This window comes from Somniosus microcephalus, chromosome 11, assembly GCF_052327205.1.
Source record: "Somniosus microcephalus isolate GS21.2 chromosome 11, FLI_Smic_1.0, whole genome shotgun sequence".
Lineage (NCBI taxonomy): Eukaryota > Metazoa > Chordata > Chondrichthyes > Squaliformes > Somniosidae > Somniosus > Somniosus microcephalus.
In genome coordinates, this window is record NC_140997.1 from 199,409,067 (window position 1) to 199,434,357 (window position 25,291).

The following is a 25,291-nucleotide window of genomic DNA, read 5'->3' on the forward strand; positions in this document are numbered from 1 at the left end:
AATACATCTAACTCAAATGAAAGGTTAAAAATCCATGAGATTAATTTAAAGTTGCTTGATTTGCATTGTCTGTTCAATTTTTCTGAGATCCTGGTGACTAATTGAAAAATAATTTAAAAAAAACACTGCAATTCATTCTTGTCCGAAAACAACTTTCTCTGGGGATTAGTAGGGGAGGGGGAGCCCGCCCCCACCCCCCCCCCCCCCTTGATAGCAGGCAGGAGCAAGCGTTTCCACCAGGTGTCCGGGATGCAAATGAGGTGCCCTCCCACTAACCTCTGGCAGGGTCAGTGCTGGAGGGCACCAGTGGGTACAATCCTGCCCAAACTGCCAGAAGTGTAGCCTGTGGATTTTCAGGCCCTTGATATCTAATGTTTGATGTTTTGGCAGTAAGAAATTTACAGACTGAATAATGACAACTGAGCAGATTCAGAATAATCCTGTGTTTATACTACGTGTTTGGTATTGGTGCAATGGAAAAGATTCTGCACTCGAACCATGCACTTGTACATATGTGCTGACAAAAATCAGTGAAAAAGTTAAACTTCCAGTGCTGCCTCGAAGCTTCTGAGATTGTCCCAGAATGATCCGCAAATTTCTTGTGCACATCAACTGCCGTGTGATTTAGGGGCTCCTGTGCTGACTGCAGTTAAGATAGCATCCCAAAATCAAATTACCCCTGTGATAGCTGGTGCACCTAGCTGTTTCTCAACAAACGTGCAAAAGCTAGACCATGGAACTAAAAAGACTTTCAAGATTCAATTAGATTTGCTGCAGAATTTAACCAAGTCATCAATCGGTCATGTTCTGAACAAGTATGGATGATGTGTCCTGACTCTTTGCTGCTTCATATTCTTAAAAGCTCACTTTGTAATATATACCTGATCAGCACAGAAACCAATGTCTCTCAAATTGTGCTTAAGATTTAAAAATCTTTAAATCAACCATCATCCTACTATTCCACAGACTGAGCCAATCTACAGTATGACAGACCAGGATGAAATGGATGCTATCTAGTTTCCGTTTGATTCAGTAAAAACCTCCAAGCACACTGTTCAACACAAAATTCCCTCCATGAAAGGTCAGAGAATTAAGTGCGTTTACTAAATTTTGCTGGAGTCAAATATTAATAGTTATAACCAGTTCAAGAAGACCTCATTGAGGCTACATTTGGCATATAATAAAAATGGCAGAGATCAGTACAGTCACAAACGCATCCTATAAGTTGCAACTGTTTTAAACTTGTTGGCAATGTTTGTCCCTCTCATTCAATGGCCCGTATTTTCCGATGCCTACGGGTGTGTACGTGCTGTGTACCCACCCGTAAGGACATCGGAAATGACGGTTTCAGGCATGCGAAGTGCATGCGCTGAAAACCGGCATTTCCGATCGGTCAAGAATGCGTAAGGCCTGCTTTTACCAGCATAAGAGCTTAAAAAAGTTTTAAAATTTTTTTTTCACTCATTTATAATTTAAAAATTCTTTTTTTTAAAACAAGGTAAGTTTATTTTTAGCCCTGTAAAAAACGTTAATTATTTTTGTCAATTTTAACTCATTTTAAAAACATGATGGGTTTTTAAAAAAATTATTTAATGTTTTGATGTGTTTTTGGGGTGATCCCCATTCATATATTTGACAGGTATATATGTCAAAGGTATGAAGGGAGATTCCCTTCTCCTATTGGCTAGCCTGGCCCACATGATCCCAGGACGCTTGCGAACAGCATGCACCCCGGGATACGTGGGCCCTGCGCATTTCAACTGTGGAGAGGCCCAGCATCAGAAGTGTCCGGACCTCGGGAGCCCTCCCATTGGAAATTACGGGCCAATATCTTCCCTTTCCCTCCCTGAAGGCGTTCCTTGCTGGGGTATGGTTCTGCGGGCATCGGTTGCTATATGGTACCATGCCCAAGTTTATGTATGAACCTTTATTGTGAGTATCTGCAGTCTTTTTGATTGTGGGGGCACATCACAGCCACGCCCACTCTATGCCCACCATACCTGCTAATGGTTATGCACTGAATGTATTGCCTTCTAATGGTACAAAAATCAAAAGTCAATTATCCCTCCTTAAACCCTCTGCTTTTCCACATCCTTTTCCTCCTCAAGGCCCTTCTCCAAACCCACTGTTTCACCAAGCTTTCGGTCACCTTCCTAATATCATCTTCACAGGCATGGCATTTGTTTTTTCTGGTGCTTCAGTGAAGGGCCTTGCGATGATTTTCTATATTAAAGGTACTGTGTAAATGCAAGTTGATATGTGTTTGTTATGCATAGGATAGAGTAAAGCTGCTTTACTGCTGTAAGCTTGAATTGTTTCTGCAAACTGCAGTGGCCAGGGTACTTGTTTATATGAAACATTTCATGCATTTTGAAAAGCTTTATAGAGTTTTTAAGTTTATTTAAAAGACATGGTATTGTTGCACATTGGCTCTGGGGACAAAAAATGTTTATTTTCAGGCTAAGGTTTGATGAGTTTCCAAGATGTTTTTTCTCAGAAAGTAAATGTACCTGCTATTTTCAGCCTCCTTACAAACTCGTAGTATGCTCTTTTGTTACATGTCCCTCGTAACAGCCTCATTAGTCACAGAACCGCTTGTAAATTTGGACAGCGAGGACCCGTGTTTCATAGGCCCCTTGTGCTCTATAGGCCTGACTTGTTACTGGTTAACATTCTGGTCAGTCTATTTATTCCATGTGAGCAAGTTGCAGCTGTGGCATTCAGATTATTGTAAGTGTACTAAAAATAGTATATTTGACTTATTGTAAAATGGTCACGCCACAAGTTTTAGTTGACAGTCAATTGCAAACAGTGCAAAGATACGATATATCTTGGTTTTAACTTAGTGAAGTGACTCTCTCTCAGCATGGTGTTAACTACTAGCTTTACAAAGCTATTTTAAGCGTAAGCAGTAATCCAGGCAGTTTAGAATAACTCCTAACATACTCTAAGGACTTCAGACAATTTCTGAGATCGCTCTGTTAGCATCTATCTAACATAGTGTGTAAAATTTGTAATAGTGCATAAATGATTGCTATCTGAGCTCTCGCACCCAGAAAACTATGTAAGCTGGGCAGCTCAGATTCTTCTCTTCATACCTGGTTTAAACTATATACTGTGTTGGTAAAAGAGGCACTTTTTGGTATTCAGTTGTTGAAGTATACATGAAACAGTGTAAAAAGTCTAATAAATGGCAACTTGATTGGCAACTTCTTCATAATTAACCTGTTTTGGTTTTTTTTTTAAAAAGAAAAAGTGCAAATAATGGCAACACAAAATAAAAGCAGACATGCTGGAAGTGCACAGCTGGTCAGTCAGCATCTATAAAGGAAAAAAGACAGGTTGTAACATTTTTGGTGTGTACACTCCATCAGATATTTGATGAATGATGGACGCCTGAAAAGTCTTAACTTGTCCTTTATCTTTACAGTTCTCTGATGTGCTTTGTATAATTATCCTTGGATGATCTTTGGTGAAGCCAACAACCCCACAATGGGTTTTGTTATTTCACTCACTAAGAAACTAGAAAAATACCTGAACAATGCTTAAGTAAAGAGTTTAAAAAGAAAATCAGATGGTAGGTTTGTTATCACTTCTGACCAATTATGCCTGACTTTGCTTGTGCTACAAGGGATGCAGGTATAACTGGGATAACAGATCTAAAGCAATGTATGTCTATTGTTTCTATGTATTTTTAAAATTCCATAATAAAGCAAGTGTAAACACTTCTGCACTCCCTGTTAGTATTCATGCAGGCATCAAAATGTGCATTAAAAATCAATGGTAGGTTTATGGCTAATATTGGTTTAGGTATGCCATGGAATAAAAATATCCCAGATTCTGAGCCAGCGTGTCACGCCTGCATTTCCATAACAATTGACTTCACTTATATTTTGCAGATGCCACTTTGGCATTCTACAGGTATAGAGACATGTAGACAGCAGCTATGCACGTGTACTAAGTGAACTGTGTAGGTGTTTACACTGTCAGCATAGAGATTGGCATTGGAAGTTCTCTGTAAAGAATTTGGACTGTAAACGTGATCATTATATCTGGAATTTGGGAAGGAGCCTGGTTCTGCCATGTTTCCATCCCTGTTTTGCTCGTTTGAGAAATTCCAACGGAAGAGGGTTGGGCATTTCTCCTGTCCATGCTTTTTCTGGTGGGATTATGTCACTTGCCAGATGTCCCTCCAGTTCTGCCTCCTTTGTCCCAAATGCAAAGTACACCTGCATCATTCCGACATACTTATCCCGCTGGTGGGCGTGGGGCCCATAATGCTGGTTTCTTAACGGCAGTCGATTAATGTTAGGAAAGTGGCTAATGCAGTAGTGGATTTAAAAAAAAAAAATCTGATCTTCAGCTGGTACATACTGCTCCCCCAAAGTTCTTGGCTTCCCGTAGGGCGGAAGCACAGGGAGTGCTGTCAATGGCAGTAGTGCTGTATTTTCCAGTGGAATTGGCCACCTGGAGTTTCAGGCCCAGATGTGCAGCTCTGTTTAAAGTACAAACAATTACAATATCAGCCACATTTGATGAACATTATATGGTGAAATTGCATATAATTAAAAATTGCAAACTTGCATTTAAATTGAAGTACAAATCTTCCAATCTGGAATGACTGAACCAATTAACTATGATAAAACAGTTACCCTGAAGAGCCTTTGGGCCTCAGGATGTTGCCAGCCTTATAAAGAGAAACTGCATATAGGTGAGGAATCAGATTGGATAGTGGAAGAAGGCATAGATTTGTCACTGGTGAGGACCATGGGGTCATCTATATTTTGTGTTTATTCTTCATAAATAATTTTGCAGTATCTTCTCAAGTCATGTACCCTCTACTGCTGCCAGATCTCCGCTATGTTCTTCTACAGCGGTTACTTAGTATATGAGAACAAGATAGGATGACTTTTCCGCCCATTTTATTCTCCTCTTGTGGGTAAGTGCATGACTTCCAACCTAGGCCTCTCAACAAGATAGTTTCCTGCTGGGAAACTGTGGGCAGGCCTCTACTCTGTCACTCCATAACACAGCCTCTGCTGCAGTCATAGTTCTCTTGAGAGGAGATTTTTTGTTCTCTTCTGTTTATAGCAATTATTATTCAATATTTTTGAAAATTTCAAATTGTAGCAGTGATATTAAAATAGAATGTAAATAAAGTGTGATTAATTCTTAGGAGGAAAATTATAAGCTATCGGTACTAGAATAAAGAGTAGTTCAGAAATAGGGATCAGACAGGGGAAATGTGAGGCAGACTAAGATGAGTTTAGGATGCATGTGCATAAATGCATGGAGCGTGGTAAATAAGATTGGTGAGCTGCAGGCACAAGCAGCCACACGGGATTATGATATAGTGGCAATAATGGAGACCTGGCTCAAACAAGGGGAGGAATGGCACTTAATATTCCTGGCTACAATGTATTCAGGAAAGATAAGGAAGGGAAAAAAGGAGGCGGGTGGCAGTATTGAAAGACTTGACAGACTTGCATTTCTATAGTGCCTTTCATGACCTCCGGACACCCCAAAGCGCTTTACAGCCAATTAAGCACTTTTTGAAGTGTAGTCACTGTTGTATGTAATATTGATCAAAGATAAAGTTAGTGCACGAGAAAGGGATGATGTACTTGAGGGTTCAAAGACAGAATCTATTTGGTTAGAATTATAGGAGCAATTATGCTGCTGAGTGTATACTACAGGCCACCAAATAGTGGGAAGGAGATAGAGGAGCAAATTGCAAAAAGATGCAAGAACTACAGAGTAATGATAATGGGAGACTTCAATTATCCTAATATAGACTGGGAAAATAACAGTGTAAAAGGCAAAGAGGGGGAGGAATTCCTGAAATGTGTACAAGAGAACTTTCTTGATCAGTATGTTTCCAGTCCAATGAAGAATGAAGCAGTGCTGGATCTAGTTCTTGGGAATGAAGTAGGGCAAGTGGACTGTGTTTCACAGAATCACAGAAACCCCACAGTGCAGATAGAGGCCATTTCGGCCCATCGAGCCTGCACCGACACATATCCCACCCGATCCCCGTAACTCCACGTATTTAATACCCCTAACACTAAGGGTCAATTTATCATAGCCAATCAACCTAATGTTTCAGTGGGGGAACATTTGGGACACAGTGATCACTATCATTCGGTTCAGAGTAGTTATGGAAAAGGACAAGGAAAAATTAAATGTGAAAATACTCAACTGGAGGAGGACTAACATCAGTGTGTTGAAAAAGGATCTGGCCCAGGTGGATTGAAATCAAAGATTGGCAGATAAAACAATAAATGAGCAATGGGAGGCCTTCAAAGGGGAGATAGTTTGTGTACAGACTGGACACATTCCCACGAGGGGGAAAGGAAGGGCATCCAAAGCTAGAGCTCCCTGGATGAATATAATAAATGAAAGCCAGCATTGATTTGTTAAAGACAAATTGTGCTCGACTAACTGGATTGAGTTCTTTGATGAAGTAACAGAGAGGGTTGATGTTGTGTATATGGACTTTTCAAAAGGCGTTTGATGAAGTACCACATAATAGACTTGTTCGCAAAATTGAAGCCCTTGCAATTAAAGGGGCAGTGGCTGCGTGGATACAAAATTGGCTAAGGGGCAGAGAGTAGCGGTGAACTGTTGTTTTTCAGACTGGAGGGTAGTGTGCAGTGGTGTCCCCCAGGGGTCAGTGTTGCGACCACTGCTCTTTTTGATGTATATTGGGCCGGAAATTCGGGTCAGAGGCTTCCCGCGGTGCAAGCCCCTGAACTGCACTTACCTGCACTTACCTGCGCGCCAGCCGTTGTGCTGTGGGCCCGCGTGGGATTCCGATCCTGGGCCTGCTCCAGCTCCGGCGCGCAGTGCTTGCGTATCCCAGGGGCGCAGTTAGTTCGAAGCATTTCCTGGGATCACGTGGGCCCTGGAGAGCCAATCGTAGCAGGGAATCTCTATTCATAGATTTGACAGGAAGTCCTGTCAAATCTATGAATAGAAATCGGCCCCAAAACCTAACTAAAACTTCAAATAATTTTTTTTTTTAAATCACAATTTTAAAATAACTATTTTAAACTAATTTAATTTTTTGAAAAAATTAATTACAGTTTTTAATGGGGCTAAAAATAAACTTACCTTGCTTTAAAGTATTTAAAAATAATAAACCTGTGGAAAAAATGTTTTAATTTTACTTAATTCACCACTTACCTTGTTAAAAGCTGCTACAGGAACTCCAGCTCCGTGTTGATGAGCTGGAGTCTGAGCTTCAGACACTGCGACACATCAGGGAGGGGGAGAAGTACCTGGACTCTGTGTATCAGGAGGTGGTCACACCTATGAAGTTAATTAATTCAGATGTAGCCCATGGTCAGGGACAGGACGGTGTGACTACGAGTGAGGCAGGTACGGGGATCCAGGAGGTAGAGCTGGAGGAGCCGCAGCTCTTGCGCTTGTCCAACAGGTTTGAGGTTCTTACTCCCTGTGGGGACAGGAGCAGGGACTGCAGGGAGGATGAGCAACCTGGCCACAGCACCGTGGAACGGGGGGCCATTCAAGAGGGGGGAGTAAATAGAAATGTTGTAGTGGTAGGGGATAGTATTATTAGGGGGATAGATAGAGTTCTCTGCAGCCGAGAGCGAGAGTCCCGAAGGCTGTGTTGCCTACCCGGTGCCAGGGTTAAGGACATCTCCTCTGGGCTGGAAAGAAACTTGCAGTGGGAGGGGGCGGATCCAGTTGTCCTGGTCCATGTTGGAACAAACGACGTAGATAGGACTAGGAAGCCGGTTCTGTTAAAGGAGTATGAGCAGCTAGGGGTTAAATTAAACAACAGAACCTCAAGGGTAATAATCTCTGGATTATTACCTGAGCCACGAGCGAATTTGGCTAGGACAAATAAAATTAGAGAGTTAAATGTGTGGCTCAAAGACTGGTGTGGGAGAAATGGGTTTTGCTTCCTGGGACACTGGCACCAGTACTGGGGCAGGAGGGAGCTGTTCCGTTGGGACGGGCTACACTTGGCCAGTGCTGGGACGAGAGTCCTGGCGGATCATATAACTAGGGCTGTAGAGAGGGCTTTAAACTAACTAGGGGGGAGGTTCCTAGAGAGCAAATAATAAAAATGACAACAGAGAAGGTCATAGACTTAGGTAGCAGTGGGGAAATTAAAAACCAGAGCGTGTCAGGAAGGGGCAGAAGGTATGGAGTAAAAGGTAAAGTAATAAAAAGGGCAAAAGCAGGAACTAAGTGTCACAAAACATATTTGAAAGTTCTCTATCTGAATGCACGTAGCATTCGTAACAAAATAGACGAATTAATAGCACAAATAACTACATATGGGTATGATCTTGTGGCCATTACAGAAACATGGCTGCAGGGTGACAATGCCTGGGAATTAAACATACCAGGTTATTTAATGATCAGGAAGGACAGGCAGGAAGGAAGGGGAGGTGGGGTGGCTATGTTAATAAAGGAAGGAATCACTGTAATACAGAGAAATGATATTGGGTCAAAAGATCAGGATAATGAAACAGTTTGGGTGGAGGTAAGGAATAATAAGGGGAAAAAAGCACTAGTGGGCATAGTCTATAGGCCTCCGAACAGTTGCAACTCTGTTGGACGGAGTATCAATCAGGAAATAGTTGAGGCTTGTAATAAGGGAACATCTATAATTATGGGGGATTTTAACTATCATATTAATTGGACAAATCAAATTGGGCAGGGCTGCCTTGAGGATGAGTTCATTGAGTGTATTAGGGATGGGTTTCTTGAGCAGTATGTAACTGAACCGACCAGGGGGCAAGCAACCTTAGATCTGGTTCTGTGTAACGAGACAGGATTAATTAAAAATGTCTTAGTAAAGGATCCCCTTGGAATGAGTGACCATAACATGGTTGAATTCCATATTCAATTAGAGGGTGAGAAGGTGAGAAGGTTGGAGATTGGATGATCAGCCATGATCTCGTTGAATGGCGGAGCAGGCTCAAAGGGCCGAATGGCCTACTCCTGCTCCTATCTTCTATGTTTCTATGTATCTCAAACAAGCGTGCTAAGCTTGAATAAAGGAGACTATGAAGGTATGAGAGTGGAATTGAGTAGAGTGGATTGGGAAAATAGATTAAAGGGTAAGACGATACATGATCAGTGGTGTACATTTAAGGAGTTATTTTACAACTTCCAAAAAATATATATTCCACCGAGAAGAAAAGGGTGTAAAAGAAAAGACAGCCATCGTGGCTAAGTAAAGAAATTAAGGATAGTATTCGACTAAAAACAAGGGCATATAAGGTAGCCAAATCTAGTGGGAGGATAGAGGATTGGGAAAACTTTAAAAGACAGCAAAAAATAACAAAAAGATTGATTAAGAAAGGGAAGATAGATTATGAAAGTAAATTAGCAAAAAATATAAAAACAGATAGTAAGAGTTTTTATAGTTATATAAAAAGAAAAAGGGTGGCTAAAGTAAATGTTGGTCCCTTAGAGGATGAGACCGGGAAATTAATGGTGGGAAATATGGAGATGACAAAAACACTGAATATTTTATATCAGTCTTTACAGTAGAAGACATGAAGAATATCCCAACACTGGACAAACAGGGGGCTATGGGGGGGAGGAGCTAAACACGATCAAAATCACTAAGGAAGTGGTACTCGGTAAAATAATGGGACTCAAGGCGGATAAATCACCTGGACCTGATGGCTTACATCCTAGGGTCTTGAGGGAAGTGGCGGTAGGGATTGTGGATGCATTGGTAATAATTTTCCAAAACTCCCTGGACTCGGCAAAGGTCCCGGCAGACTGGAAAACTGCTAATGTAACACCCTTATTTAAAAAGGGCAGTAGACAGAAGGCTGGAAACTATAGACCAGTTAGCCTAACATCTGTGGTAGGTAAAATTTTGGAGTCCATTATTAAAGAGACAGTAACAGGACATTTGGATAATCATAATTTAATAGGACAAAGTCAGCATGGTTTTATGAAGGGGAAGTCATGTTTGACCAATTTGCTGGAGTTCTTTGAAGAAGTAACATATAGGGTGGATAAAGGGGAACCAGTGGACGTAGTGTATTTAGACTTCCAAAAGGCATTTGACAAGGTGCCACACAAAAGATTATTGCTTAAGATAAAAAATCACGGGATTGGGGGTAATATTCTGGCATGGATAGAGGATTGGCTATCGAACAGAAGGCAGAGAGTTGGGATAAATGGTTCATTCTCAGACTGGCAATCAGTAACTAGTGGTGTTCCGCAGGGGTCAGTGCTGGGTCCCCAACTCTTTACAATCTATATTAACGATTTGGAGGAGGGGACCGAGTGTAACATATCAAAGTTTGCAGATGATACAAAGATGGGAGGGAAAGTAGTGAGTGAGGAGGACATAAAAAACCTGCAAGGGGACATAGACAGGCTAAGTAAGTGGGCAGAGATTTGGCAGATGGAATACAATACTGGAAAGTGTGAGGTTATGCACTTTGGCAGGAAAAATCATAGAGCAAGTTATTATCTTAATGGCAAGAAACTGGAAAGTGCTGCAGTACAAAGGGATCTGGGGGTCCTGGTGCACGAAACTCAAAAGGTTAGTATGCAGGTGCAGCAAGTGATTAAGAAGGCCAATGGAATGTTGGCTTTCATTGCTAGGGGGATAGAATATAAAAATAGGGAGGTATTGCTTCAGTTGTACAAGGTATTGGTGAGACCGCACCTGGAATACTGCATACAGTTTTGGTGTCCATACTTAAGAAAAGACATACTTGCTCTCGAGTCAGTACAAGGAAGGTTCACTCGGTTAATCCCGGGGATGAGGGGATGGACATATGAGGAGAGGTTGAGTAGATTGGGACTCTACTCATTGGAGTTCAGAAGAATGAGAGGCGATCTTATTGAAACATATAAGATTGTGAAGGGGTTGGATCGGGTGGATGCGGGGAGGATGTTCCCGATGATGGGTGAAACTAGAACTAGGGGGCATAGTCTTAGAATAAGGGGCTGCTCTTTCAAAACTGAGATGAGGAGGAACTACTTCACTCAGAGGGTGGTAGGTCCATGGAATATGCTGCCCCAAAAAGCTGTAGAAGCTACATCATTACATAAATTTAAAACAGAAATAGACAGTTTCCTAGAAGTAAAGGGAATTAAGGGTTACGGGGAGTGGGCAGCAAATTGGACATGAGTCTAGGTTCAGATCGGACATAGCCCTGTGGGTAGCGGAGCGGGCCCAGGGGCCGTGTAGCCTGATCCTGCTTCTATTTCGTGTGTCTAATTCTGTTAGATTCAGGAGATGGTTCTGTGATAGTAGATTGGCGGTTAGGATCAGATGAGCCATGATCTTATTGAATGGCGGAGCAGGCTCGAGGGGCCGATTGGCCTACTCCTGCTCCTATTTCTTATGTTCTTATGTAAAAGCAGGCCTTGCGACTGCTTTTTAAAAGCGTTTCTGCTGGAGACTTACCCTCCCAAAGAAACCTGCAAAAAAAACTGAAGTTCCAGGCGTACGCGCTGCCTCTGCGGCGCACATGTTCAACCTGTGAACAAAGGGAACGGAAGTTCCGGTTTCCCGCGCATGCGCAAAACCGGCACTTTCGTTGGCCCTACGCATGAGTACCCAGCGCGTACTCACCCGTGGGGACCCGAATTTCTGGCCCATTAATGACCTGGACTTGGGTATACAGGGCATAATTTCAAAGTTTGCATATGACACAAAACTCACAATGAGAAGGATAGTAACAGACTTCAGGAGAACATAGCCAGACTAGTAAAATGGGCAGACGCATGGCAGATGAAATTTAACGCAGAAAAGTGTGAAGTGATTCATTTTGGTAGGAATAATGAGGAGAGCCAATATAAATTAAATGGTACAAATTTAAAAGGGGTGCAGGAACAAAGAGACCTGGGGGGTGTATGTACACAAGTCTTTGAAGGTGGCAGGACAATTTGAGAAGGCTGTTAAAAAGGCATTTGGGATCCTTGGCTTTATAAATAGAGGCATAGAGTATAAAAGCAAGGAAACTATGCTAAACCTTTATAAAAACACTTATAAACCTTTATAAAATACTTTAGGAAGGATGGCAAGGCCTTCGCGAGGGTGCCGAAGAGATTTACTAGAATGGTACCAGGGATGAAAGACTTGAGTTACATGGAGAGACTGGAAAAACTGGGGTGGTTCTCCTTTTGAGCAGAGAGGTTTAGGGCAGATTTGATAGAGGAGTTAAAAATCATGAAGGGTTTTGATAGAGTAAATAAGGAGAAACTGTTTCCAGTGGCAGAGGGGTTGGTAACCAGAGGACACAGATTTAAGGTAATTAGCAAAAGAACCAGAGGCGACATGAATAATATTTTTACGCAGCGAGTTATCATCATCTGGAATGCACTGTCTGAAAGGGTGGTGAAAGCAGATTCAGTAATAACTTTCAAAAGGGAATTGGATAAGTACTTGAAGTGGAAACATTTGCAGGCCTATGGGGAAAGAGCAGGTGAGTGGGACTAATCGGATAGCTCTTTCAAAGCACAATGGGCTGAATGGTCTCTTTCTGTACTGTATCTATATGAAAATAATTTTGTTGAAATATGTCACTGAATTGAATACAATTTCTCTGTTGCAGGTTACTCTAGAACTCCACTGCAAGTCAAAAGCAATTCTGAGTCTAACTCGACCTTTGAGTTAAGAGGTCACCTTCAGCGCCTCAGTTCTGTACCATGCATTCAGCAAACAGGAAGAAAGCTAACCAGCAAATCATCATCAGTCAGGAAAGTCACAGCCCAAAAACCTCAAGGCAAGTTCCACGTGTAAAACAATGAGAAAATATTTTAAGTGGGAAATTAGCATCGCATATTATGGCAAACAACCAGACACAATGAAGATAAAACAAGACACATTTGATTATCAGTTGTTATTGGCGGATTATGCAAATAAATTTAAAAAAATTCCTGTGAACAGAATCAAATGAAACATCTATCACAAAGGCCACGAAGTTTGAGCCTTTAGCACTGGCAGTTAAGGCCAGTTTGGAAAAAAAATTGTGGCTGCCTCGTATCCGTCCACTTCTGGCAGGTCCTGTGGCGGCCGCTAGTTTGGGCAGGTCGGCAGCGCTGCCGTTGCCTGCACTTGCTTCAGATATTTACATAGAAACATAGAAGATAGGAGCAGGAGTAGGCCATTCGGCCCTTCGAGCCTGCTCCGCCATTCAATGAGATCATGGCTGATCATCCAAATTCAGTACCCTGTTCCTGCCTTCTCTCCATATCCCTTGATCCCTTTAGCCATAAGAAATATATCCAACTCCTTCATATTTAATGAATTGGCCTCTACTGCCTTCTTTGGCAGAGAATTCCACAGGTTCGCCACTCTCTGGGTGAAGAAATTTCTCCTCATCTCTGTCCTAAATGGCTTACCCCTTATCCTTAGACTGTGACCCCTGGTTCTGGACTCCCCGACCATCGGGAACATCCTTCCAGCATCTAGTCTGTCTAGTCCTGTTAGAATTTTATAAGTTTCGATGAGATCCCCTCTCATTCTTCTAAACTCCAGTGAGTACAAGCCCAATCGACCCAATCTCTCTTCATACGTCATTCCTGCCATCCCAGGTATCAGCCTGGTGAATCTTCGCTGAACTCCTTCCATGGCAAGAACATCCTTCCTCAGATAAGGCGACCAAAACTGCACACACTACTCAAGATGTGGCTTTACCAAGGCCCTGTACAACTGCAGCAAGACATCCTTGTTCCTGTACTCAAACCCTCTCTCTACGAAGGCCAACATACCATTTGCCTTCTTAACCACCTGCTGCACCTGCATACTTACCTTCAACGACTGGTGCACAAGAACACCCAGGTCTCGTTGCACTTCCCCTTCTCCCAATCTATTGCCATTCAGATAATAATCTGCCTTCCTGTTTTTGACACCAAAGTGGATAACCTCGCATTTATCCACGTTATATTGCATCTGTCATGCTTCTGCCCAATCACTCAACCTGTCCAAATCATACTGCAGTTTCTCGGCATCCTCCTCACAGCACACACGCCCACCCAGCTTTGTGTCGTCTGCAAACTTGGAGATATTACATCTAGTTCCCTCGTCCAGATCATTAATATATATTGTGAATAGCTGGGGTCCAAGGACCGATCTGTGCGGTACCCCACTAGTCACTGCCTGCCACTCGGAAAAAGAGCCGTTTATTCCAACTCTTTGCTTTCTGTCTGCCAACCAGTTCTCTATCCAAGTCAATACCTTGCCCCCAATCCCATGTGCCTTAATTTTACACGCTAATCTCTTATGCGGGACCTTATCGAAAGCCTTTTGAAAATCCAAATACACCACATCCACTGGTTCTCCCTTATCTATTTTACCAGTTACATTCTCAAAAAATTTCAGTAGATTAGTCAAGCACGATTTACCTTTTGTAAAGCCATGTTGACTTTGTCCAATTCGGTCGCTTTTTTTCCCAATGCTAGAGTCCATTACATCCTTTATAATGGACTCTAGCATTTTCCCCACTACCGATGTCAGGCTTACCTGTCTGTAATTCCCCATTTTCTCTCTACCACCCTTCTTGAACAGTGGGGTAACATTAGCTACCTGCCAATCCATGGGTAACGTTCCAGAGTCTATCGAATGTTGGAAGATGACCAGCAATGCATCTACTATTTCTAGGGCCACTTCTTTAAGTACCCTAGGATGCAGATTATCAGGCCCTGGGGATTTATCGGCCCTCAATCCCATCAATTTCCCTAACAACATTTCCCTACAATCAGTTCCTCCCTTTCATTAGACCCTATGTTCCCCGACATCTTTGGGAGGTTATTTGTGTCCTCCTTTGTGAAGACAGAACCAAAGTATGTATTTAATTGGTCTGCCATTTCTTTGTTCCCCATTATAAATTCTCCTGATTCTGACTGCAAGGGACCTACGCTTGACTTCACCAATCTTTTTCTCTTCACATATCTATAAAAGCTTTAACAGTCAGTTTTTATGTTCCCTGAAAGCTTACTCTCATACTCTATTTTCACCCTCTTAATTAATCCCTTTGTCCTCCTTTGTTGGCTCCTAAACTGCTTCCAATCCTCAGGTTTACTGCTTTTTCTGGCCAATTTATATGTCCTCTCCTTTTATCTTATGCTATCCCTGATTTCCCTTGTTAGCCACGGTTGAGTCACCTTTTTTGTTTTATTTTTATGCCAAACTGGGATGAACAAATTCTGTAGTTCATCCATGCGATCTTTGAATGTTTGCCATTACCCATCCACCGTCAACCCTTTGAGTGACATTCCCCATCAATCCTACCCAACTCGCACCTCATACCATCGTAGTCTCCTTTATTTAAATTCAGGACCCTAGTCTCTGAGTCAACTATTTCACTCTCCATCTTAATGAAGAATTCTATCATATTATGATCGCGCTGACCCAAGGGGCCTCGCACAACAAGATTGCTAATTAATCCTTTCTCATTACATAATACCCAGTCTAAGATGGCCTGATCTCTCGTTGGTTCCTCGACATATTGGTCCAGGAAACCATCCCGTATGCACTCCAGGAATTCCTCCTCCACAGTATTGTTACTAATTTGGTTAGCCCAAGCTATATGTAGATTAAAGTCACCCATGATAACTGCTGTGCCCTTATTGCACGCTTCTCTAATTTCCCGTTTAATGCCATCCCCGACCTCTGCATTACTGTTTGGAGGTCTATATACCACTCCCACTAACGTTTTCTGCCCCTTGGTATTTTTCAGTTCTACCCATACATATTCCACATCATCAGAGCTAATATCCTTCCTTTCCATTGTGTTAATCCCCTCTTTAACCATATTTAGATGAGGCAGATCGTGACGCCAATGATTTTAATGCCCTTTCCTAATCACGAGCAGCTGACCATGTGATCAGCAGCAGGAAGAACCATACCCAGCAGTGCTATTTAAAGGAGTCATCATCAACTTGCAGCTGACTTGCTTTTTTCAGTTCTACTGGCTCTGTGTAAGTTTGTGCAACTATTTGGAACTTTCTAAAGTTATTTAAAATTGCTGAGGTGACGGGGAGTGTTGCTGCAAGTGGAGAAACACTTGCTTCTCATTTCAAGGGTTCTGTTCACACCACTTGCTCCCAGTCATGAGGGCTCTACTTGCAGTCCCCCTCACGCTCGAGTATGACAGGGAGATGGAGTGGAGGCAGCGAAGAAGAGGGCTCACAGAGGGATGAGGAGGAGGGGTAGGAGGGTTCTCAGCAGAAGGCATTGCTCACCAAGAGTCTTCAGGGAGCACTTCTCCTATCTGCACCTAAGCCAGGAGCAATGTATGAGGAGGCTCTGCTTCACCAAGGAGGTGGTCACAGAACTCTGCCACCTCCTGCAACCAGACTTGCAGCCTCAAAGCAAGGTGACAACGGCTCTCCCAGTGGCCACCGTGGCCCTCAATTTTTTTGCCACCAGATCCTTCCAGTCTAGAGCAGGAGATATAGCTGACATCTCCCAGTTCACCGTCCATCGCTGCATCCAGGGGGTCACAGAGGCTCTCTACTCCAGGAGACAGAACTTCATTATCTTCTCTCTGAACAAAGAGAAGCAGGAGGAGTGCGCCTGTTGCTTTGCCAGGATATCTGGCTTCCCCATGGCGCAGGGTGCCATCGACTACACACACGTGGCTTTGTGGGTAGCGCATATCAATCCTGAGATGTTCCGCAACCGCAAAGGCTACCACTCACTTAATGTGCAGTCCTTGTGTGACCACACCCAACGCATCATGATGGTGAATGCCTGGTATCCTGGCAGCAGTCATGATGCCTTTATCCTGCGCCAATCCAGTGTGCCAGCAATTTCCACCCACCACGTCGAACCCGAGGGTGGCTGTTCAGAGACAAATGCTATCTGCTCTGCACCTGGCTGGTGACTCCCCACCACTCGTGGCCAGTGTTAGATCCGTGTGTTAATGGAGACACGGAATGCAGGAGTTGATTTAACAAGTGTTTACTGAACAAAGTCTGGAGGTGAACTAACAACACAAGACGCTACACAGGCTTATATACCCGAGTGGTTACTACTGGTACTACAGTATACAGGGGCTTCAAAAACATAGTTCCTCTTAAAGGTACATACACTACAATTCCTCCCCTTTTAGATAAATAGTGCATAACATTTTAAGTAATCATTAAATAACATTTTTACAAGAACAATAATATACACATTTGCTGAAGTTAATCAATTACAAATTCAGTCTCTCTGGAGGCTTCCTGACTCGGTCCGGATAACGCCTCGGTGGTGTAGTAGGTTCTTTTGGCAAGGTCGATTCGGCTTCAATGCTAGTGTCGGGTTTATCTGGTTCCAGTATCACCGGATCGGAGGTAGATACTATGGGTATCTCTGCTTCATCATTAGGCGTATAGAGTTGTGGTGTAGGTTGTCCTTTTTCGGATGACTCTATGATCTGGTCAGCATGGCGCCTTAATATGCTTTCTCCAATGTCCACGGTATACATCAGCGGTCCTAGTCGTGTACAAATAGTTCCAGGCTGCCATTTCTCGGTACGGTAGTCCCGGGCCAAAACTGGTTGACCTATCTGGAAGGTTCTAGTTGGCCTTTCATTCATGCTTTGAAATTGCCGGTTCTCTACGTCCCTTCTGACGTTTGGCTTGACCAAATCCAGCGTCATCTTAGTCTTCTATTGAAAAACATCATGGCGGGGGTTTGGTTTGTAACCACATGTGTTGCATTCCTGTACGCAAACAAGAAGTTATCTACCTTATGTTGTAGATTTATGTCTTCATTACCCATGGCCTTTATGGCCTTCTTGAAGGTCTGGACAAACCTTTCAGCCAATCCATTGGTGGCGGGATGGTATGGGGCGGGCGTGTAGTGCTTAACCCCATTGTTTTTTAAGAACTTCCTGAATTCTTTGGATACAAATTGCAGTCCATTATCAGAACAGATCTGTTCAGGCAGCCCATTCCTGGCGAATATGGTCCTTAATACTGTGATGGTTTTTTCCGTGGTGGTGGAGGACATCTTTATTACCTCCGGCCACTTGGAGTGTGCATCCACCGCGATTAAGAACATTGAGTCCATAAATGGACCAGCAAAGTCGATATGTACCCTTTGCCATGGAGATGAGGGCCACTCCCATGGATGTAGAGGGGCTTGTGGTGGGGCGTTTTGGACCTTCTGGCATCCTAGACAGCTCTTGGTCATTTCTTCGATGTCTCTATCGATACCTGGCCACCACACAAACGCTCTGGCTAAGTTCTTCATTTTCACTCCACCCAGATGCCCCTCGTGAAGCTCCTTTAGCACTCTATCCTTGAGTTTGGGTGGAATCACCACTCTGGATCCACACATCAAGGTTCCTTGGCACACTGACAGCTGTTCTCTTCTTTGCGAGAATGCTGGCAACAGTGGTTCACCATGTGCTGGCCATCCCTTCACCGCTAAATCGTAGACTCGTGAGAGAGTCGGGTCATTTCGCGTTTCCTTTTCAATGGTAGAATTTGTCATCGGTAGACATTCCACTATGGTCGAGTGGAATATCTCCACTGGGTCCACTGTAGGCGCCTCTTCCACCGTTGGCAACGGTAGGCGCGATAACCCGTCAGCATTCCCATGCTGTTTTGTTCCTTTGTACTCTGTCATATTGGTGTGCCCCTAGGAAAAGGGACCACCTCTGTAGCCTTTGTGCTGTCATAATGGGAACGCCCTTTTTAGGGTTGAATATGGAGACGAGGGGTTGATGGTCAGTCAACAAGGTAAACTTTTGTCCGTGTAGGTAATGGTTGAATTTCTTCACCCCCCACACCAGGCTGAGTGCCTCCCTGTCGATCTGGGCATAGTTATGCTCAGCGGAGTTCAATGAGCGTGACGCAAAAGCTATCGGCCGCTCCGAGCCATCAGGGAATCTATGCGATAATACCGCTCCCACGCCGTAAGGGGATGCATCGCATGCCAGTCTGATTGGCAGTGATGGGTTGTAATGAGCCAACACTTCCCTGGACGTGATCAAGCCTTTACATTTATGGAAGGCACGTTTACAGTCTTCGCTCCATTTCCAAACTACTCCCGTTTGTAGCAGTGCGTTAAAGCGGGTGCAGAACCGTTGACAAGTTTGGTAAAAATTTATGATAGTAATTTACTAATCCCAGGAACGACCTTAATTGTGAGACATTTTCAGGCGCTGGGACCTTTACGACCGCTTCAATTTTTTCAGGTGACTTATGCAACCCTTCTTCGTTAATGACATGGCCACAACATGATATTTGTTTCTGGAAAAATTCGCATTTGGGGCGATTTGCTCGTAGGCCCCGTTCTCTCAGCCTCGTGAGCACCTGCTCCAAGTTGGCAAGGTGCTCGTTGTCGTTTTCTCCTGTTACAAGGATGTCGTCTAGGTAGCATTGAGTCCCCGGAATCCCTTGCAGGACTTGCTCCATAGCTCTTTGCCAGATAGCCGGAGCTGATGCCACTCCGAAAACCAGTCGATTGTACTGGTACAGGCCTTTGTGTGTGTTTATCGTGAGATACTTTTTAGAGGCCTGCTCAACCTCCATCTGTAGATATGCCTGTGCTAAGTCAATTTTGGTGAAACGTTTCCCTCCGGATAGTGAGGCGAAAATATCTTCTACCCTCGGAAGAGGATACTGTACCGTGTGAAGAACCGGGTTTACAGTCACCTTGAAGTCCCCACAGATGCGAACTTTTCTCTGTTCTTCAGATTTATAATTATTCAATGTTTTCTTCATGACCGGGATGATGGGTGTTGCCCACTCGCTCCAATCTACCTTGGATAACACGCCTGCTTTTTCCAAATTCTCCAGCTCTGCCTCGACGGCGGGACGAATTGCGTATGGCACCGGCCTTGCCTTAAAAAACTTGGGAATTGCCGCATCTTCCACTTTTATTGAGGCGGTGGCGCCTTTCAGGGTTCCTAGTTCCTGTTGAAACACTTCTTTGGCGTTAGCCAAGATTTCTTTTAATCGTCCAGGTATGACGTCATCATCGTTTTTTCTCTTACTGGTCACCGTCAGTGCCTGAATGGAGTGCCAGTGTAAACGTATCTTTCTGATCCATTCACGTCCCAACAACGGTGGACTACCATCTTGCAGAACGTATAAATACAACTTCTGTATTTCCTTGCCGTTGTAGACAACAGGCACCCTTATTTTCCCTCTGGGGTATACTTTCTGCCCCGTATATGTCTTCAAGACAATGGATGTGTCTTTCAAAGGTATATGCGGAAATAGCCGCTCGTAATCCCGTCGACTCGTGATGGTCAGAGCTGATCCTGTATCTAGCTCCATTTTGACTGGGGACCCCGCTATCGTGAGGGTAACCCAAATGGTCTGGTAATCTTCTTTGGCAATTACATTATGTAATTTGAGACAGCTTAGTCTCTTGTTTCCGGAGTCGCTATTGCTCTTCTGGTCTTCGGAGCTACTGTCCGTCATCATTTGTACCTTTCTGTACTTTTCCTTATTGACCTTTTTACTGTCAGCGGATTTCTTTCCAGATCTGCATACACGTGCAATGTGTCCCATCTTTCCGCATTGCCTGCATGCTTTGTCCTTGAACCAGCAGTCCTTCTGGTCATGGGTGGATCTGCCGCAGCGATAACATCTCTCGAAACCCCGTGTCATTTCATGGGTGCCGAAGTCCTGTGGCTTTTGCTGTATCTCTGCAGCTCCTCTTGCTGCTGCTTCGTATGATACAGCCACACTGAAAGCCTTGTCCAGTGTCAAATCTTTCTCAGAAAGTAGTCTTTTCTGTGTTCCTTCGCTTAGGAGACCGCAGACGAATTTGTCTCGTAGAGAATCTGCCAGTCCTGCCCCGAATTGGCAGTGCTTTGACAGCTTTCGTAATTCGGTGAGGTAATCAGCGTTACTTTCATTCTTGTGCTGATTCCTCCTGAAGAATTTGAATCATTCCGCTATCAGCAGCGGTGTTAGGTTTAAGTGCTCCTGTAAGGTATCAACAATCTCCTTAAAATTCTTGTCCATCGGTTTGGCTGGAGTGATCAAGTTTCGTAACAGCCCGTATGTCCTTGCGCCCATCAGATTTAGAAGTACTGATGCCTTTTTATCATCCGCTACTTCATTCGCCTTGCAACATACCTCCACTCTTTCCACGTATGTGGTCCAATCTTCTATATCACTATCGAAAGCAGTAATATTGCCAGTCTTCGGCATCTTGAAAATCTAAAATGGCGCTTCCCGCGCTTTTCTTTCTTCCCCGCCGAGTTAAGATGGCACCTCCCGCGCTTTCCTGCCGCTGCCGCTGCTGCCAACGCTGTTCTCCACGGTTCCTGTTGCGACCTGCAGCTTTTCGCGGTATTTCTATTTTTTTTTTATATATCGCTTCAATAGTTTCTCCGTTACTTGGAGAACCGTTCCCGTCGTGGAGCGGACCCTCTGGGACTTTCCCCTCCCTCTGCTCGGTCCGAACGCCGACCTGCTTTGCAGCACCGGTCACGCCGTGAGTGCTCCACCCTCGCTCTCTCTCTTTGATTCTGCTTCCCAACTCGCTGCCCGGCCCCGTTGCAGAGCCACCTGATCGAGCTCTAGCCTGCCGCAGCCCAGGAAGGATCAGTGCACTACCTGCCACCAGCCTGTTTAGCTGGGGAAACCACAGACTGGAGACCAAGCCTGGCCCTTGTTTTCGAGTTATTATTATTTTTTTTTCCTTGCTTCTGGCTTCGACCTTCATCTGAGGAATCGATCCCCTTGAGGTGCTGCCGAATTGCAGGTAAGTTCATTTCTAACTCGTCGCCACTGTTAGATCCGTGTGTTAATGGAGACACGGAATGCAGGAGTTGATTTAACAAGTGTTTACTGAACAAAGTCTGGAGGTGAACTAACAATACAAGACGCTACACAGGCTTATATACCCGAGTGGTCACTACTGGTACTACAGTATACAGGGGCTTCAAAAACACAGTTCCTCTTAAAGGTACATACACTACAGCCAGCACTCCTAGAATGACAGCCATGCTACTACGAGGAACGTCATTGAGCAGACCAACGGTTTTGCTGCTTTGACCACTCTGGAGGAGCCCTCCAGTACTCGCCGGAGCGGATGCCCCATTTTGTGGTGGTCTGCTGCATGCTCCACAACTTTGCCATCATGTAGGCACAGCCCTTGCTACCACGGGTTCTGGAACCACCTCAGGAAGAGGAAGGGACGGGACGGGATGGGTCAGTCAGCAGCTCCCCGTTTCGGACGGGCTGCCCATGAGCGCCTCATCAGACTCCGGTTCCAGTGACTGAAACCCCAGATCCCCATTGCTCACCACTTCCCCATCTTGCTATCCCTCTGTCCTGGCACATCACAGCGTCCTCCTGGGCACAAAGCTGAAATAAGAGCCACCACAAAATACACATTCCAAACATATTTATAAATTTATCAAATGCAAATCAAAAGAACAAAGTCAACTAATCACCAATGTTCCCTGCAAGCTGTGCTTTGTTCTGCGTGGCCTGTTTCTTTTAGTGCACGGTCCCTTTAAATTTCCGCAAATGCGTGGTATTTACAATGGAGAAATTGGTGAGCAGCCTGCATGGGACTTTAACCATTGCTCGCCACAGAGGGTACATCGCTAATCGCCCTTGTGCATTCTCTTAGTGCCTGTCTTTTGTGTACCTTTTCCTAATCGTGCTCCTACAAAGTGCTCCCCCAGTGGCTGCAGTATGCCTGGTGGAAGGCTGCTGACTTTCAGTGGGGGAGACTGCAGATGCCTTGCAGGACGACCTCGAGCAGCTCTGGGCCTAGCATGCCCGGCTGTAGACTGCACCACCTTGGCATGGCCAGCAGCAGTCTGGGCTGGCTGGAGGTCCTAAAAGCAGAATATAGGGAGTTAGGAGGTAAATTAAAAAATAGGACCTCAAAGGTAGTAATCTCAGGATTGCTACCAGTGCCACGTGCTAGTCAGAGTAGAAATAGGAGGATATTTCAAATGAATACGTGGCTAGAGGAATGGTGCAAGGAGGAGGGATTCAAATTCCTTGGACGTTGGAACCGGTTCTGGGAGAGGTGGGACCAGTACAAACGGGACGATTTGCACCTGGGCAGGGCCGGGACCGATGTCCTAGGGGGAGTGTTTGCTAGTGCTGTTCGGGGGGGTTTAAACTAAAATGGCAGGGGGTTGGGAACCTGAGCATGGAGACAGAGGAAAGGAAAACAGGGATAAAAGCAAAAGATAGGAAGGAGAAAAAAAGTGGCAGTCAGAGAAATCAACGGTTTAAATCAAACGTGGCCACAGTAAATAATAATTCTAATAGGTCTAAGAGCTTTAAAAAAACAAGCCTGAAGGCTTCGTGTCTTAATGCGAGGAGCATTTGTAATAAGGTGGATGAATTTGCTGCGCAAATAGAGGTAAACGGATATGATTTGGTTGGGATTACGGAAACGTGGCTCAAGGATGGCCAAGACTCGGAACTCAACATCCAGGGGTATTCGATATTCAGGAAAGATAGGCAAAAAGGAAAGGGAGGTGGGGTAGCATTACTGGTTAAAGAAGGGATTAATACAATTGTAATGAAGGATATTAGCTCTGATGACGTGGAATCTGTATGGGTAGAATTGAGAAATACTAAGGGGAAAAAAACATTAGTGGGAGTGGTATATAGACCTCCAAACAGTAAGGCCGAGGTTGGGGATGGCATTAAAAGGGAAATTAAAGAAGCGTGCAATAAGGGCACAGCAGTCATCATGGGTGACTTTAATCTACATATAGATTGGGCCAACCAAATTAGTAACAATACCGTGGAGGAGGAATTCCTGGAGTGTTTACGGGATGGTTTCCTGGACCAATATGTCAAGGAACCAACCAGAGATCAGGCCATCTTAGACTGGGTATTATGTAACGAGAAAGGATTAATTAGCATCTTGTACGAGGCCCCTTAGGTCGGAGCGATCATAATATGATCGAATTCTTCATTAAGATGGAGAATGAAGTAGTTGACTCGGAGACTAGGGTCCTCAATTTAAATAAAGGAAACTACGATGGTCTGAGGAGCGAGTTGGGTAGGATTGATTGGGGAATGGCACTCAAAGGGTTGACAGTGGATAGGCAATGGCAAACATTCAAATACCGAATGGATGAGCAACAGAATTTGTTCATCCCAGTTTGGCATAAAAATAAAACAAAAAAGGTGACTCAACCGTGGCTAACAAGGGAAATTAGGGATAGCATAAGATCCAAGGAGAGGACATACAAATTGGCTAGAAAAAGCAATAATCCTGAGGATTGGGAGCAGTTTAGGAGTCAACAAAGGAGGACAAAGGGATTAATTAAGAAAGGGAAAATAGATGATGAGAGTAAGCTTTCAGGGAACATAAAAACTGACTGTAAAAGCTTTTATAGATATGTGAAGAGAAAAAGATTGGTGAAGTCAAGCGTAGGTCCCTTACAGTCAGAATCAGGGGAATTTATAATGGAAAACAAGGAAATGGCAGACCAACTAAATACATACTTTGGTTCTGTCTTCACAAAGGAGGACACAAATAACCTCCCAGAGATGTCAGAGAACATAGGGTCTGATGAAAGGGAGGAACTGAAAGAAATCAGTATTTGTAGGGAAATGGTGTTAGGAAAATTGATGGGACTGAAGGCTGATAAATCCCCAGGGCCTGATGGTCTACATCCCAGGGTACTTAAGGAAGTGGCCCTAGAGATAGTAGATGCATTGCTGGTCATCTTCCAGAACTCGATAGACTCTGGAACGGTACCCATGGATTGGAGGGTAGCTAATGTTACCCCACTATTCAAAAAAGGTGGTAGAGAAAAAGCGGGGAATGATAGTCCGGTAAGCCTGACATCGGTAGTGGGGAAAATGCTGGAGTCTATTATAAAAGATGTAATAGCAGAGCACTTGGAAAGCAGTGACAGGATCGGACAAAGTCAACATGGATTTACAAAAGGTAAATCATGCTTGACTAATCTACTGGAATTTTTTGAGGATGTAACTGGTAAAATAGATAAGGGAGAACCAGTGGATGTGGTGTATTTGGACTTTCAGAAGGCTTTCGATAAGGTCCCACATAAGAGATTAGCGTGCAAAATTAAGGCACATGGGATTGGGGGCAAGGTATTGACTTGGATAGAGAACTGGTTGGCGGACAGAAAGCAAAGAGTTGGAATAAACGGATCGTTTTCCGAGTGGCAGGCAGTGACTAGTGGGGTACCGCAAGGATCGGTCCTAGGACCCCAGCTGTTCCCAATATATATTAATGATCTGGACAAGGGAATTGGATGTAATATCTCCAAATTTGCAGACGACACAAAGCTGGGTGGGAGGGTAAGCTGTGAGGAGGATGTCGTGAAACTCCAGTACGATTTGGACAGGTTGGGTGATTGGG

The 25,291-nt window shown here is 44.1% G+C and overlaps 1 protein-coding gene across 2 annotated transcripts in view; it reads left to right on the plus strand.

Moving 5' to 3' along the window:
- LOC147111113 (FYVE, RhoGEF and PH domain-containing protein 3-like) overlaps positions 1–25,291 on the plus strand; it is a 316,038-nt gene that overhangs the window by 157,512 nt on the left and 133,235 nt on the right. For both annotated transcript variants that reach the window (XM_086001673.1, XM_086001672.1), the window contains exon 2: positions 12,573–12,743. In XM_086001673.1, the coding sequence (XP_085857799.1) occupies positions 12,573–12,743 (171 nt within the window). The remainder of the gene's footprint in view (positions 1–12,572; positions 12,744–25,291) is intronic.